General features: G+C 70.4%; 1 protein-coding gene across 4 annotated transcripts; it reads left to right on the top strand.

Moving 5' to 3' along the window:
- The first annotated feature begins 877 nt into the window (after positions 1-877).
- Positions 878-14123, top strand: TFR2 (transferrin receptor 2). Of its 4 annotated transcripts, XM_078850787.1 has the most exons (19): positions 887-951; positions 3432-3481; positions 3651-3864; positions 4180-4375; positions 4812-4952; positions 5091-5202; positions 5993-6115; positions 6537-6653; positions 7192-7331; positions 7484-7656; positions 7942-8061; positions 8496-8578; positions 8979-9042; positions 10151-10218; positions 10674-10750; positions 11546-11630; positions 11730-11957; positions 13142-13282; positions 13456-14122. In XM_078850787.1, exons 2-19 carry the CDS (start codon positions 3449-3451, stop codon positions 13696-13698), a joined length of 2358 nt encoding a protein of 785 aa, XP_078706913.1. In that variant the 5' UTR covers positions 887-951; positions 3432-3448; the 3' UTR covers positions 13699-14122. The 4 variants fall into 4 exon arrangements, with proteins under 4 accessions (XP_078706912.1, XP_078706911.1, XP_078706910.1 ...); XM_078850786.1 differs by lacking the exon at positions 3651-3864 and having other exon boundaries at positions 878-951; positions 13456-14123; XM_078850785.1 differs by lacking the exon at positions 4812-4952 and having other exon boundaries at positions 878-951; positions 13456-14123.
- Positions 14124-14334: the final 211 nt, after the last annotated feature.

The raw sequence follows: 14334 nt of genomic DNA, 5'->3' as shown, positions 1-14334 counted from the left end.
GTCACCCGCCGCCCCGCCCCAGAGGTGGGCGCGTCTCAGCGCCGGGCGAGGGGTCCCCGGGTCACCCGCCGCCCCGCCCCAGAGGTGACCGGGTCTCAGCGCCGGGCGAGGGGTCCCCGGGTCACCCGCCGCCCCGCCCCAGAGGTGGGCGCGTCTCAGCGCCGGGCGAGGGGTCCCCGGGTCACCCGCCGCCCCGCCCCAGAGGTGGGCGCGTCTCAGCGCCGGGCGAGGGGTCCCCGGGTCACCGGCCGCCCCGCCCCAGAGGTGGGCGCGTCTCAGCGCCGGGCGAGGGGTCCCCGGGTCACCGGCCGCCCCGCCCCAGAGGTGGGCGCGTCTCAGCGCCGGGCGAGGGGTCCCCGGGTCACCGGCCGCCCCGCCCCAGAGGTGGGCGCGTCTCAGCGCCGGGCGAGGGGTCCCCGGGTCACCGGCCGCCCCGCCCCAGAGGTGACCGCGTCTCAGCGCCGGGCGAGGGGTCCCCGGGTCACCGGCCGCCCCGCCCCAGAGGTGGGCGCATCTCTGCCATTGGGGTAGCATGAGGCGACTTTATTCCATGCTCTGATGCACCCCACAGGCCATTGACACCCAGAAACAGCCCATTCCCTGCCCCCATGAGCCAGCCAGTCCCCGCCCTGGGGCTGGGTAGGAGCCAGCGCCCCCCCAGAGCGGACAGGCCCCGTGCCCCATTCCCTGCCCCCTTGAGCCAGCCTGCTGATGGGGTTACAGCAGCCCCTAGGCTCAGTCAGCAGTGGGGCTGTGAGGGGAGGGCCCCCCGCCCCGTTCCCTGCAGCACGGGGCCCCCTGGCACCGCCCTGGCCCAGGCAGGGCGGGGGGGCTGCGAGTGGGTCCCGGCGGGGGAGGAGGGCTGGGTGTCACTGGCGGGTGGGTGGGAGCGCGGGTTTGTATCAGACACAAACAGCAGCTTGTCAGCTCCCAGCACCCGGCACCGGCTCTGTGAGTGTCCCTGGGGGGGGAAGGGAGACGGTGGGGGGGGGTGTCCTGAGAGAACCCCAGAAACCCCCCACAGCGGCCTGGCCAAGCCTAGCCAGGGGGGAGACCCCTTTTACAGGGAGTTCTGATTTTCAGGGGGCTGCGGGGCGAGAGTGGGGGGCACCGGCAGAGCTGGGGGGGCAGGGCTGGGAAGGGCAGGGGGCTGTGGGTCGGGAGTGAGGGGTGCCAGCAGGAATGGGGGGGCAGGGATGGGAAGGGCAGGGGCTGCGGGTTGGGAATGAGGGGCACCGGCAGGGCTGGGGGGGGCAGGGCTGGGAAGGGCAGGGGCTGTGGGTCGGGAGTGAGGGGCGCTGGCAGGGCTGGGGGGGCAGGGCTGGGAAGGGGAGGGGCTGCGGGTCGGGAGTGAGGGGCGCCGGCAGGGCTGGGGGGGCAGGGGCTGTGAGTTGGGAGTGAGGGGCGCCGGCGGGAATGGGGGGGCAGGGCTGGGGGGGGCAGGGGCTGCGGGTCGGGAGTGAGGGGCGCTGGCAGGGCTGGGGGGGGCAGGGCTGGGAAGGGCAGGGGCTGCGGGTCGGGAGTGAGGGGCGCTGGCAGGGCTGGGGGGGGCAGGGCTGGGAAGGGCAGGGGCTGCGGGTCGGGAGTGAGGGGCGCCGGCAGGGCTGGGGGGGGGCAGGGGCTGCGGGTCGGGAGTGAGGGGCGCTGGCAGGGCTGGGGGGGGCAGGGCTGGGAAGGGGAGGGGCTGCGGGTCAGGAGTGAGGGGCGCTGGCAGGGCTGGGTGGGGTAGGGCTGGGAAGGGCAGGGGCTGCGGGTCGGGAGTGAGGGGCGCCGGCGGGAATGGGGGGGGCAGGGCTGGGGGGGGCAGGGGCTGCGGGTCGGGAGTGAGGGGCGCTGGCAGGGCTGGGGGGGGTAGGGCTGGGAAGGGCAGGGGCTGCGGGTCGGGAGTGAGGGGCGCCGGCGGGAATGGGGGGGGCAGGGGCTGCGGGTCGGGAGTGAGGGGCGCTGGCAGGGCTGGGGGGGGTAGGGCTGGGAAGGGCAGGGGCTGCGGGTCGGGAGTGAGGGGCGCCGGCGGGAATGGGGGGGGCAGGGCTGGGGGGGGCAGGGGCTGCGGGTCGGGAGTGAGGGGCGCTGGCAGGGCTGCGGGGGGTAGGGCTGGGAAGGGCAGGGGCTGCGGGTCGGGAGTGAGGGGCGCCGGCGGGAATGGGGGGGGCAGGGCTGGGGGGGGCAGGGGCTGCGGGTCGGGAGTGAGGGGCGCCGGTGGGAATGGGGGGGGCTGGTGTGTACGTGACTCTGGGGGACGCGGTATCAGCTCCCAGCTGCGCCCCCCGCCCCCACCCCCGGCTCTTATCACCCCAGCCAGGCTCCGGCCCTTCCCAGCTCCGAGGGCCCCGAGCCGGCAGCCTCGGCCTGGGACCTCCTGCCCCAGCTTCCCCTCCCCTGGGGGGGGCAGAGATTGTCGAGTGCCCCCCACCGATCCCAGGTGCCCTCCCCCCCCATCGCCCCCCACTCCCATCAGCTCCTCCCCCAGCTCATGTGGTGGGGCGGGGGCTGGCCCCTGCTCTCCCCCATAGTGACCCCAGCAGGCTGGCGCCAGCCGGGCCAATCGATCGACCACATCAGCCTTTGAACCCGGGCTAACGGGAAAAACAAACCATCCTCCCGCCCCCCAGCCCGGCCCCCGCAGCCCCTCCCAGCCCATTCCTGCCCCCCTCCAGCCCTGCCGGTGCCCCCCACTCCCAACCCGCAGCCCCTGCTAGCCCGGCCCTGCCCCCCAGCTCGGCCGGTGCCCCTCACCCCCGACCCGCAGCCCCCTGGCAGGCCAGCCCTGCCCAATGTGACGGAGCAGGACTGTTCTTAATGTTTCCTCTGAATAGTGTGGGGGTGCCTCAGTTTCCCCTGTGCAGCACGAAGCCAGGCAGGACTCTGGGGCAGTCTCCTCTCTGGGAAGGACACACAGCTCACCCGGCTTCCCCCTTCCTGGGTCTGACCAGCCTCCTCTGCCCCTCCGGGCGCTTCCCCCAGCGAGTCCACCCAGGCGGGGTCCTGGGGAAGCCAGAGGGTCCTGCCCCCCAACTCCACAGTCAGACGGGACTCTCAGCCAGCCGGTAACACAGAAGGTTTATTAGACGACAGGAACATGGTCTAACACAGAGCTTGTAGGTGCAGAGACCGGGACCCCTCAGCTGGGACCATTTTGGGGGCAGTGAGCCAGACAACCCCGTCTGCCCTTCACTCCATGTCCCCAGCCAGCCCCAAACTGAAACTCCCTCCAGCCCCCGCCACGTATCCCACCCCCCAGATACTTAAGAACTGCCTAGGGGAAACTGAGGCACCCCCACACTATTCAGAGGAAACATTAAGAACAGTCCCGCTTCGTCACAGCCCCTCACTCCTGACCCACAGCCCCCTGCTTTTCTGTGGGGGGCAGGTAAAGGGGAACCCTCCTGGCTTCTTCCTGATCAGCCCCCGGGGCCTGTCTCTCTCCCCAGGGCGCGAAGAGGCTGCAATGGAGACGCTGAGGTTCCTGCTCCGCCGTGCGGTAGGGCCTGGGTTCGAATCCTCTCCCCGCTCCCCAGGGTCTGGGAGAGACCCCTACGGTGCATGCCCCCTGGCGCCCCTCACTCCCGACCCGCAGCCCCCCCAGCCCCGCTGGTGCCCCTCACTCCTGACCCCAGCCCCGCCCACCCTGATGCCCGTCTCCCCCGCAGGGCGGCGAGCGGCCCGGCCGACGCTCCTACACCATTTACCGGAACATGGAGGGGCCGGGCGGGGAGGGGGCCGGGGGCCTGGAGCTGAAGGTGGCCGAGGGGGAGGAGCAGACGCTGGCCGGGGACATGGCCGCCCTGGTGACCCCCGGCCCGCGGGACCGGACCAAGGCCCTGACCTATCTGGTGCTCAGCGCCCTGCTCATCTTCACTGTGGGTAAGCCCCGCCCCCTGCCCGACAGCCCCGCCTCTGTCCCAAGAGCCCCGCCCCCTGGCCCGACAGCCCCGCCCCCTGGCCTGAGAGCCCTGCCCCTGCTTGACTGTCCCGCCCCCTGGCCCGGAGCTCCGCCCTCTGGCCTGACAGCTCCGCCCCCTGAGCTCACAGCCCTACCCCCTGACCCCATGCCCCGCCTCCCTGATGGACAGCCCCGCCCCTTCACAGATAGCCCCGCCTCCTGCCCGATAGCCCTGCCCCCCTCCCCTCCTCGTGTCCGTGCCCCCCGTGCCCACGCTCCGTCTCCCCCCCGTGCAGCCTTCCTGCTGGGCTACGTGGCCCTGCGGGGCAGCTGCCCGTCGTGCGCGGGGCTGCGGGGCGACCTGCTGGCCGTGGTGAGCGACGAGGGGGCAGCCGAGGAGTCGCCGGTCCCGGGGCCCCCCCTCTACTGGGCCGACCTGAAGGAAATGTTCCAGAAATACCTGCGGGAGGACAGCATCGAGAGCACCATCCGGTGAGCCCCCCCCCCGTCCCCCCCCCCCCCCCCCCCAGAGAGCCCCCTCCCCACGGGGACCCCATGGTCCTGCAGATCCTCCCACCGGGCCCCCCTATTCCACGGAGACCCCTCCCATGCCACAGAGCCCCGCCACGGGGACACCCCCTGCCCCATCAAGAAGCCCGCCCCATGGATCCCCAGCCCAACCCCTAGAGACACCCCTCACCCCTACCGAGCACAGGGTCCCCCCTTCTCTGAGCCCCCCTCACAGAGACCCCAAATCCCCTACCCTGAAACTCAGCCCCCCCGCACCATCCCTCCTCAGAGACACCCCCCTCCGCCTTCAAAAACACCGGGGACCCCTTCCCCAATTCGCTAGAGGGGCGGAGGTTGGGGGGGGTCGCCTGTCCCCAGCTTCCCCCTGAGCCCTCCCCTCTTCTCCCCCCCCCCGCAGGTGGGTGAGCGAGGGCCCCCACCCCCCGGGCTCGCCCCGCATGGACGCCCTGACCCACAAGGTGCTGGAGAGTTTCACCTCGTACGGGCTGGACCGAGCCTGGACCGACACCCACTACGTGGGCCTGCAGCGCCCGGACAGGTCTGACCGGGGCGGGGCCTGGGGGGCAACGGGGGGCAGAAGAGGGGACCCGTGGGGGAGGGGGGATGAGGCACCCGGGGAAAAAGGGGGGGGCCGGGCTGGCTGGGCTCTGACCCCCACCATTGTCCCCCCCCCCAGGGTGAACCCCAACTTCCTGCACCAGCTGGACCCGCAGGGAAATGTCCTGGAGAAACTGCCTCTGGAGGACCCCGAGATTTACTGCCCCTACAGCGCCCCCGGCAACGCCACGGTAACGGCCCCCGGCGACGCCCCACCTCCCCCGGGCACTGCCCCTACGGCGCCCCCGGCAACGCCACGGTAACGGCCCCCGGCGACGCCCCGCCTCCCCCGGGCACTGCCCCTACGGCGCCCCCAGCAACGCCACGGTAACGGCCCCCGGCGACGCCCCGCCTCCCCCGGGCACTGCCCCTACGGCGCCCCCGGCAACGCCACGGTAACGGCCCCCGGCGACGCCCCGCCTCCCCCGGGCACTGCCCCTACAGCGCCCCCGGCAACGCCACGGTAACGGCCCCCGGCGACGCCCCGCCTCCCCCGGGCACTGCCCCTACGGCGCCCCCGGCAACGCCACGGTAACGGCCCCCGGCGACGCCCCGCCTCCCCCGGGCACTGCCCCTACGGCGCCCCCGGCAACGCCACGGTAACGGCCCCCGGCGACGCCCCGCCTCCCCCGGGCACTGCCCCTACGGCGCCCCCGGCAACGCCACGGTAACGGCCCCCCGGCGACGCCCCGCCTCCCCCGGGCACTGCCCCTACGGCACCCACGGCGACGCCCCGCCTCCCCCGGGCACTGCCCCTACGGCGCCCCGGCAACGCCACGGTAACGGCCCCCGGCGACGCCCCGCCTCCCCCGGGCACTGCCCCTACGGCGCCCACGGCAACGCCACGGTAACACCTCTGCTCCCCTCCTCCCATCCTGCCCCCCATCCCCACTCTGGAGCCTCCCCAGCCCTCTCTCTGCTCCTGGGGGTGCTGGTTTTGGGGGTGTCCCCCCTGCCACTCAACCCCATCTTTCTCCCCAGGGGGGGCTGGTCTACGCTAACTACGGGCGCCAGGAGGATTTCGATGTCCTGGGACAGCAGGGAGTGAACCCCCAGGGCCACCTGGTCATCGTCAGGGTGGGTCAGATCAGCTTCGCAGAGAAGGTGAGCCCGGACACCTGGGTTCCCTCCCTGGCTCTGGGAGGGGAGCGGGGGCTGGTGGGTTAGAGCAGTGGGGGCTGGGAGCCAGGACTCCTGGGTTTTCTCCCCGGCTCTGGGAGGGGAGTGGGGGTTGGTGGGTTAGAGCCGGGGGGCTGGGAGCCAGGACTCCTGGGTTCTCTCCCCAGCTCTGGGAGGGGAGTGGGGGCTGGTGGGTTAGAGCAGTGGGGGCTGGGAGCCAGGACTCCTGGGTTTTCTCCCCAGCTCTGGGAGGGGAGTGGGGGCTGGTGGGTTAGAGCAGGGGGGGCTGGGAGCCAGGACTCCTGGGTTCTCTCCCCGGCTCTGGGAGGGCAGTGGGGGCTGGTGGGTTAGAGACAGAGGGCGGGAGCTGGGAGCCCGGACTCCTGGGTTCTCTCCTCTCCTCCAGGTGGCGAACGCAGACGCTGCCCAGGCCCGGGGGGTGCTGATCTACCCTGACCCCTGGGACATCCCCCAGGATCTGCGCAAAGCGGGGCTGTCCCAGAACCGGGCGGTTTACGGACACGTGAGTGCCGGAGCAGAGGGAGGGGCTGAGTGGGGAGGGGTCTGCACGGGATGGAAGGGGAGCAGGGACCCAGGAGGGGGGGACATCGATCCCCGGTAGGCTAACGGAGCGGAGCGACTGAATGAGGCCCCGATGCGTAACGAATTGCAGCAGTGTGACACATAATTAATGCCCGTCCAGGCATTTGCGCCACACGGATCCCGTCCCGCTAACGATCTCTCTCTCTCTCTCTAACGAGACGACCGGCCCGCGTCCAGCCTGCTCCCGCCCCGGCGCCGGGACCGCAGGGAGCTCGGACATGAGCCCGGGTTTCGATCGAACGAAAGCGCTTCAAAACTGGCTACCTGATAGATCTCCGGACGTACCTGGAGCCGGTCGCGCTCTGCGGCGGGTGGGGGGTCGGGTCCCGGGGGGGCGCTCTTTCCCCGTCTCTCGCCACGACCTGGAAGCAAACGGGTCGAGCTCAGTGGGGCAGGGAGCAGGTGGGGTGGGCGAAGCCTCCGTCCCTCACCCGCTGTCTCTGCCCCCCCCCCGGCAGGTTCACATGGGGACCGGCGACCCCTACACCCCCGGCTTCCCCTCCTTCAACCACACCCAGTTCCCCCCCATCCAGTCCTCGGGGCTGCCCCGCATCCCGGCCCACCCCATCAGCGCCAGCACGGCCGCCCGCCTCCTCAGGTAAGGGGGGGAGCCAGGACGCCTGGGTTCTCTCCTCGGCTCTGGGAGGGGAGTGGGAGCTGGGGGGTTAGAGCTGGGGGGGCTGGGAGCCAGGACTCCTGGGTTCTCTCCTCGGCTCTGGGAGGGTCTGACCCTCTCCTCCCCCGCCCCAGTAAGCTGACAGGGCTGGCTGCCCCACGGGACTGGAAGGGCCGCCTGGCCGAGATCCCGTATCGCCTTGGCCCCGGGGACCCAGGCTTCCGCTTGCACCTCCAGGTGAACAATGTCAAGACTTCGACCATGATCAGTAACGTCTTCGGCTCCTTCGAGGGGCGATTTGAACCGGGTGAGGCCGGGGAGGGGACGGGGCGCAGGGGGCTCTGTGGGGTCGGGGGGAGAACAGGGGGGAGAACTGAGGTGGGGGGGGACAGGAAGTGGGCTGGGCTGGGGGGCCTGGGTGTGTGGGTTGTAGTGGGGCAGAGAGAGAGAGATGGGGGGCTGGGCCTGGGGGGGAGCTGTGTGGGGACGGGGGCTGGGCCTGGGGGGGAGGCGTGCGGGACGGGGGCGGCCGGGGCTGTCGAGGGCAGGGGGGCGTTCCTTTCCCCCTAACCTCGGCTCCCTCACCCCACAGATCACTACGTGATCATCGGGGCTCAGCGGGACTCTCTGGGCCCAGGGGCGGCCGGGTCGGGCGTCGGCACGGCCCTGCTGCTGGAGTTAGCCCGGACCTTCTCCGCCATGGTGCGCAACGGTAAGGGGGCAGGGGGCGGGGCTGTCACAGGGGGCGGGGCTGTCACCAGGTGGGGTGGGGCTAGCTGAGGGGGCGGGGCTGTCACCAGGTGGGGCGGGGGCGGAGCTAGCTGAGGGGGCGGGGCTGTCACCAGTTGGGCGGGGTGGAGCTAGCTGAGGGGGCGGGGCTGTCACCAGGTGGGGCAGGGGGCGGGGCCGGCCCCACACGGAAACACCCCTCCCCTGTCATACCCACCCGGGCCATCAGGTGGGGACCTCGCTCCCCCAAAGAGCAGAGAGGGGAATATTCATCTGCCTGTCTAAAAAGATGGTCGCCTTAAAGGGGTGCAATAAAAGTTCCCGGGGCCCCCAGGACTCCTGGGTTCTCAGGGTGCGGGGGAGGGGGCCAGCTCCTGCCCCCCACCCCCACCCACGTCAGTCGATTTCCCTTCCCAGGCTTCCAGCTCCGGCGCACTTTGCTCTTCGCCAGCTGGGACGCAGAGGACTTCGGGCAGGTCGGCTCCACCGAATGGCTAGAGGTAACCCGGACGCCTGGGTCCCTGCTGGGGGGCTGGGGGCGAGGGGAGGGGCTTCTACCTACAGGGGCTTACCAGTCCCGTCCCCTCCCCCCCAGCCAAAATACAGCTCTGGGAGGGGAGTGGGGGCCAGTGGGTTGGAGCAGGGGGGGCTGGGAGCCAGGACTCCTGGGTTCTCTCCCCAGCTCTGGGAGAGGAGGGGGGGCTGGTGGGATGGGGCGGGGCTGGGAGCCAGGACTCCTGGGTTCCTTCCCCGGCTGTCAGGAGTCAGAAGGCTCTGGGCTCCCCCTGGTGGTTCGATGCAGGAATAGCAGCTACCATGACTGATGAGATCGGGGGGGTGGGGGCTCCTGACTTGGGACCCCCCCACAACTTACCCCCCCAAACCTCCCATCCTGACCAGGGGTATCTCAGCATGCTGCACCTCAAAGCCGTGGCCTACATCAGCCTGGACAGCGCTGTGCTAGGTACGTGACTGGGGGCCCGGACTCCTGGGTTCTCTGCCGCGCTCTGGGAGGGGAGTGGGGGCTGGTGGGTTAAGTTGTCCCGGGGTCCCTGGGCGCTGCTCTGGACCTGCTCCCCGCAAAGCCAGTCAGGACTCTGGGGGAGTCTCCTCTCGGGGAGCAGCCTGTCTGCAGGACACACAGCTCACCCGGCTTCCCCCTTCCTGGGTCTGACATCGGAGCCTCCAGCCCCCCCTGCCCCTCCGGGCGCTTCCCACAGCGAGTCCGCCCAGGCGGGGTCCTGGGGGGGCCAGAGGGTCCTGCCCCCCAACTCCGCAGTCAGACGGGACTCTCAGCCAGCCAGTAACACAGAAGGTTTATTAGACGACAGGGACATGGTCTAACACAGAGCTTGCAGGTGCAGAGAACAGGACCCCTCAGCCGGGTCCATTTTGGGGGGCAGTGAGCCAGACAACCCCGTCTGCCCTTCACTCCATGTCCCAGCCAGCCCCAAACTGAAACTCCCCCCAGCCCCTCCTCCTCTGGGCTTTGTCCCTTTCCGGGCCAGGAGGTCACCGGATTCCTTTGTTCTCCAACCCTTTAGCTCTCACCTTGCAGCTGGGAAGGGCCAGGCCATCCGTGGCCAGGAAACAGGGTGTCGGCCCTTCTCTGTGTCCAGACCCCTGCCCACACCTGCCCTCTAGGGCTCTGCAACGATCATACACCCTTACCCCACCCCCTAGATACTTAAGAACTGCCTAGGGGAAACTGAGGCACCCCCACACTATTCAGAGGAAACATTAAGAACAGTCCCACTTCGTCACAGGGCTCGTGGGTTAGAGCAGGCGGGGCTGGGAGCCAGGACTCCTGGGTTCTCTCCCCGGCCCTGGGAGAGGAGTGGAGGCTAGTGAGTTAGAGGAGGCACTGTCTGCCTCAGTTTCCCCCTCTCTATTATAGACCTAACTCTATGAAGGTCCATGGGAGGCAGTGACTCCAAGGTTGGGGCTCATACCTCAGGGGATGGGGGGGAGGGGCATGTCACCCCCCCAAAGTGGGGTGGAAATCGAGGTTCCACCACTGGACCCCCTACCCCCCACCTTGACCGGTTTCTCTCCCCTCTGCTGACCGTCAGGAGATGACAAATTCCACGCCAAGACCAGCCCCTTGCTGACAAGCCTGATCGAGAACATCCTCAAACAGGTGAGGGGCACCCCTGGATGCCTGGTTCTCTCCCTGGCTCGGCGAGGGGAGTGGGGGCTGGTGGGTTAGAGAGGGGGGGCTGGGAGCCAGGACTCCTGGGTTCTCTCCCCGGCTCGGGGAGGGGAGTGGGGGCTGGTGGGTTAGAGCGGGGGGGCTGGGAGCCAGGACTCCTGGGTTCTCTCCCCGGCTCGGGGAGGGGAGTGGTGGCTGGTGGGTTAGAGAGGGGGGGCTGGGAGCCAGGACTCCTGGGTTCTCTCCCCGGCTCTGGGAGGCAGTGGGGGCCGGTGGGTTAGAGCGGGGGGGGGGTCAGAGGTGAGAGCTCAGGAAGGTTCATTTAGGGTTAGAGGTGAAGGGTGTGGTGGGGTGTGCAGGGTCACAGGCCATATTGGCCTCTCTGAGGGTGGAAGGTCGGGGGTTAGAGTTCAAAGGTCACCTGTGACTCCTCCCTCCGCCAGGTCGACAGCCCGAACCGCAGCGGCCAGAGTCTCTACGAGCAGGTGACGTTCCCGGATCGGCGCTGGGCCAGCGAGGTGTAAGTGGGGCGCGACCCCCAGGGCAATGGTGACCCTTCACCTCTGACCTGTCACCTCTGCCCCTGCCCTTACCCAGCGGTGACCCTTCACCTCTGACCCTTCACCTCCAACCCCTGTCCTTCCGTGCACTGACGTTGCCCAGCAGTGACCCTTCACCTCTGACCTGTCACCTCTGGCCCTGCCCTTAGCCAGCGGTGACCCTTCACCTCTGACCCTTCACCTCCAACCCCTGTCCTTACCCAGCGGTGACCCTTCACCTCTGACCTGTCACCTCTGGCCCTGCCCTTACCCAGCGGTGACCCTTCACCTCTGACCCTTCACCTCCAACCCCTGTCCTTACCCAGCGGTGACCCTTCACCTCTGACCTGTCACCTCTGACCCTGCCCTTACCCAGCGGTGACCCTTCACCTCTGACCTGTCATCTCCAACCCGTCCTTACCCAGCGATGACCCTTCACCTCTGACCTGTCACCTCTGCCCCTGCCCTTACCCAGCGGTGACCCTTCACCTCTGACCCCCCCCAATCTGGCCAGGACTACCTCGCCCCTGCTGACCCCTAATCCCCCCACCCCATGCTCCAGCCAGCCCCATACACTGGGTGGGGGGAATCTCCTGCCTGCCCCAGATCCTGCTGCCGCCCCCTGAAATCCTGAGCTGTTTGGGACTGGGAGTCCCTGATGTCAGAGCCCCCTGGGGAAGGTTTGTGAGGGGGGGCAGCCCTGGGTGGGACAATGGGGGAACCCCCAGCGCCCCCCCCCTTCTCCCGGACTCTGAACCTGCCTCTTGCCCCCCCAGGATCCAGCCCCTCGCCATGGAGAGCAGCGCCTACCCCTTCACCGCCTTCGCGGGGGTCCCGGCCGTGGAGTTCTCCTTCGTCGAGGTGAGAGACCCCCACGCCCCTCGCTCCAGACCCCCAGCCCCCCGCTGGTGCCCCCCACTCCTGACCCCAGCCCCCCCGGTCTTACCCTCTGCCCCGCAGGATGCCCGCCCCTACCCGTTCCTGCACACCCAGGACGACACCTACGAGAACCTGAACGGGATGCTCTTCGGGCGGCTGCCGGCCGTGGCCAAGTCGGTGGCCGAGGTGGTGGGGCAGCTGCTGATCCGCCTGACCCACGACCACCTGCTGCCCCTGGACTTCGGCGCCTACGGGGACGTCCTGCTGCATCGCATCGCGGAGCTCAACCCCTACAGCAGCGAGCTCAAGGTACGGCCTCGGGGCGGGGGGTCCAGCCCCCCAGGGGGATCCGGGCCTGCCCACCGATCGCCCCGGCTCTGGGAGGGGAGGGGGTCTGGCGGGATAGAGCAGGGGGGATGGGGAGCCAGGACTCCTGGGTTCTCTCCCTGGCTCTGGGAGGGGAGTGGGGGCAGGGGGGTTAGAGCAGAGGGGGCTGGGAGCCAGGACTCCTGGGTTCTCTCCCTGGCTCTGGGTGGGGAGTGGGGGCTGGTGGGTTACATCGGGGGGCTGGGAGCCAGGACTCCTGGGTTCTCTCCCCGGCTCTGGGAGGGGAGTGGGGGCTGGGGGGTTAAAGCAGGGGGGGCTGGGAGCCCGGACTCCTGGGTTCTCTCCCCAGCTCTGGGAGGGGAGTGGGGGCTGGGGGGTTAGAGCAGAGGGGGCTGGGAGCCCGGACTCCTGGGTTCTCTCCCCGGCTCTGGGAGGGGAGTGGGGGCTGGTGGGTTACATCGGGGGGCTGGGAGCCAGGACTCCTGGGTTCTCTCCCCGGCTCTCGGAGGGTAGTGGGGGCTGGGGGGTTAGAGCAGAGGGGACTGGGAGCCCGGACTCCTGGGTTCTCTCCCTGGCTCTGGGAGGGGAGTGGGGGCTGGGGGGGGTTAAAGCAGGGGGGGCTGGGAGCCCGGACTCCTGGGTTCTCTCCCCGGCTCTGGGAGGGGAGTGGGGGCTGGGGGGTTAGAGCAGAGGGGGCTGGGAGCCAGGACTCCTGGGTTCTCTCCCTGGCTCTGGGTGGGGAGTGGGGGCTGGTGGGTTACATCGGGGGGCTGGGAGCCAGGACTCCTGGGTTCTCTCCCCGGCTCTGGGAGGGGAGTGGGGGCTGGTGGGTTAAAGCAGGGGGGGCTGGGAGCCCGGACTCCTGGGTTCTCTCCCCAGCTCTGGGAGGGGAGTGGGGGCTGGGGGGTTAGAGCAGAGGGGGCTGGGAGCCCGGACTCCTGGGTTCTCTCCCCGGCTCTGGGAGGACAGTGGGGGCTGGTGGTTAAAGCAGGGGGGCTGGGAGCCCGGACTCCGGGGTTCTCTCCCCGGCTCTGGGCGGGGCGCGGGGGCACACGTCCGGGAGCGCAGGACGCGGGGCTGGGGGGGGTCGGAAGGCCGCCGGGAGGGCTGCGGGCTGGGTTGCCTCTCTCCCCGCCCCCACTGAGCCCCCCGCCCCGGCCCCCCAGAGCCGCGGCCTGACCCTGCAGTGGATGTACTCGGCCCGGGGCGACTACACGCGGGCGGCCGAGAAGCTGCGACGGGACATCTACAGCTCGGAGGAGCGGGACGAGCGACTCAACCGGCTGCACAACGTCCGCATCATGCGGGTGAGCCGCGGGGGCGGGGGGGGGCCCTGCATCGCCCCCCCCCGCCCCCCCCAGTGCACGCGTCCTTCTGCTGCGCGGACGCCTGCGATTACCCCTCGCCTGCCCCCCTGCAGCACGGGGGGGGGGTCCAGACTCTGCTAACGGCCCCCCCCTTCCTCTCGCCCCCCCCCCAGGTGGAGTTCTACTTCCTGTCCCCCTACGTGGCGGCCACGGAGGCCCCCTTCCGGCACGTGCTGCACGGGCGGGGGCCCCACACGCTGCGGGCGCTGCTGGACCACCTGCGGCTGCTGCGGGCGGCCCCCGGGCGCTTCGACGAGGGGCGTTTCCGGCGCCAGCTGGCCCTGGCCACCTGGACCCTGCAGGGGGCGGCCAACGCCCTGAGCGGGGAGGTCTGGGACGTCGACATCAACTTCTGAGCCCCCCCCCCCCCCGGGTCCTCACCCCACCTTTTCACCTAGCCCCCCGCCCCCAGAGCTGCACCCAAGGGTCACCCCTTTCTCTGCCCCCCCAACCCTGCTGCCCCCCCCCGTTAATTTATCAGTGGCAGGGCCCACTATAAATGGTTTCGTTTATTGCTACGCGATAGATTTAACCCTTTGTTGGAAGCACCAGCTTCTATACCCCCCCCCCCCCCGTTACCCATGGACATTCAGCATCCCCAGGAACCAATCACGGGCCGGCTCCCCACCACAGTCCCCGTCCCCCCCCAGCACCCCCCAAAAAATCCATCCCCAGAGTGACGGGGCTGCAGCCTCTGGCGCCAGGACTCCTGGGTTCTCTCCCCGGCTCTGGGAGGGGAGTGGGGGCTGGGGGGTTAGAGCGGGGGGGGCTGGGAGCCAGGACTCCTGGGTTCTCTCCCCGGCTCTGGGAGGGGAGTGGGGGCTGGGGGGTTAGAGCAGGGGGGGGCTGGGAGCCAGGACTCCTGGGTTCTCTCCCCGCCTCTGGGAGGGGAGGGGGGGCTGGGAGCCAGGACTCCTGGGTTCTCTCCCCGGCTCTGGGAGGGGAGGGGGGGCTGGGAGCCAGGACTCCTGGGTTCTCTCCCCGCCTCTGGG

This window comes from Lepidochelys kempii, chromosome 28 (genome assembly GCF_965140285.1).
Source record: "Lepidochelys kempii isolate rLepKem1 chromosome 28, rLepKem1.hap1, whole genome shotgun sequence".
Classification (NCBI taxonomy): domain Eukaryota; kingdom Metazoa; phylum Chordata; order Testudines; family Cheloniidae; genus Lepidochelys; species Lepidochelys kempii.
The sequence above is the reverse complement of the archived record's forward strand: the minus strand, read 5'-3'. Positions and strand labels throughout refer to the sequence as shown.

Coding starts and splice junctions, on each gene's coding strand:
- TFR2 (XM_078850787.1), top strand. CDS start 3,449: ATGGAGACGCTGAGGTTCCTGCTCCGCCGTGCG. Junction 3,482..3,650: donor GGTTCCTGCTCCGCCGTGCG/GTAGGGCCTGGG, acceptor TCTCCCCCGCAG/GGCGGCGAGCGGCCCGGCCG. Junction 8,579..8,978: donor GCTCCACCGAATGGCTAGAG/GTAACCCGGACG, acceptor CATCCTGACCAG/GGGTATCTCAGCATGCTGCA.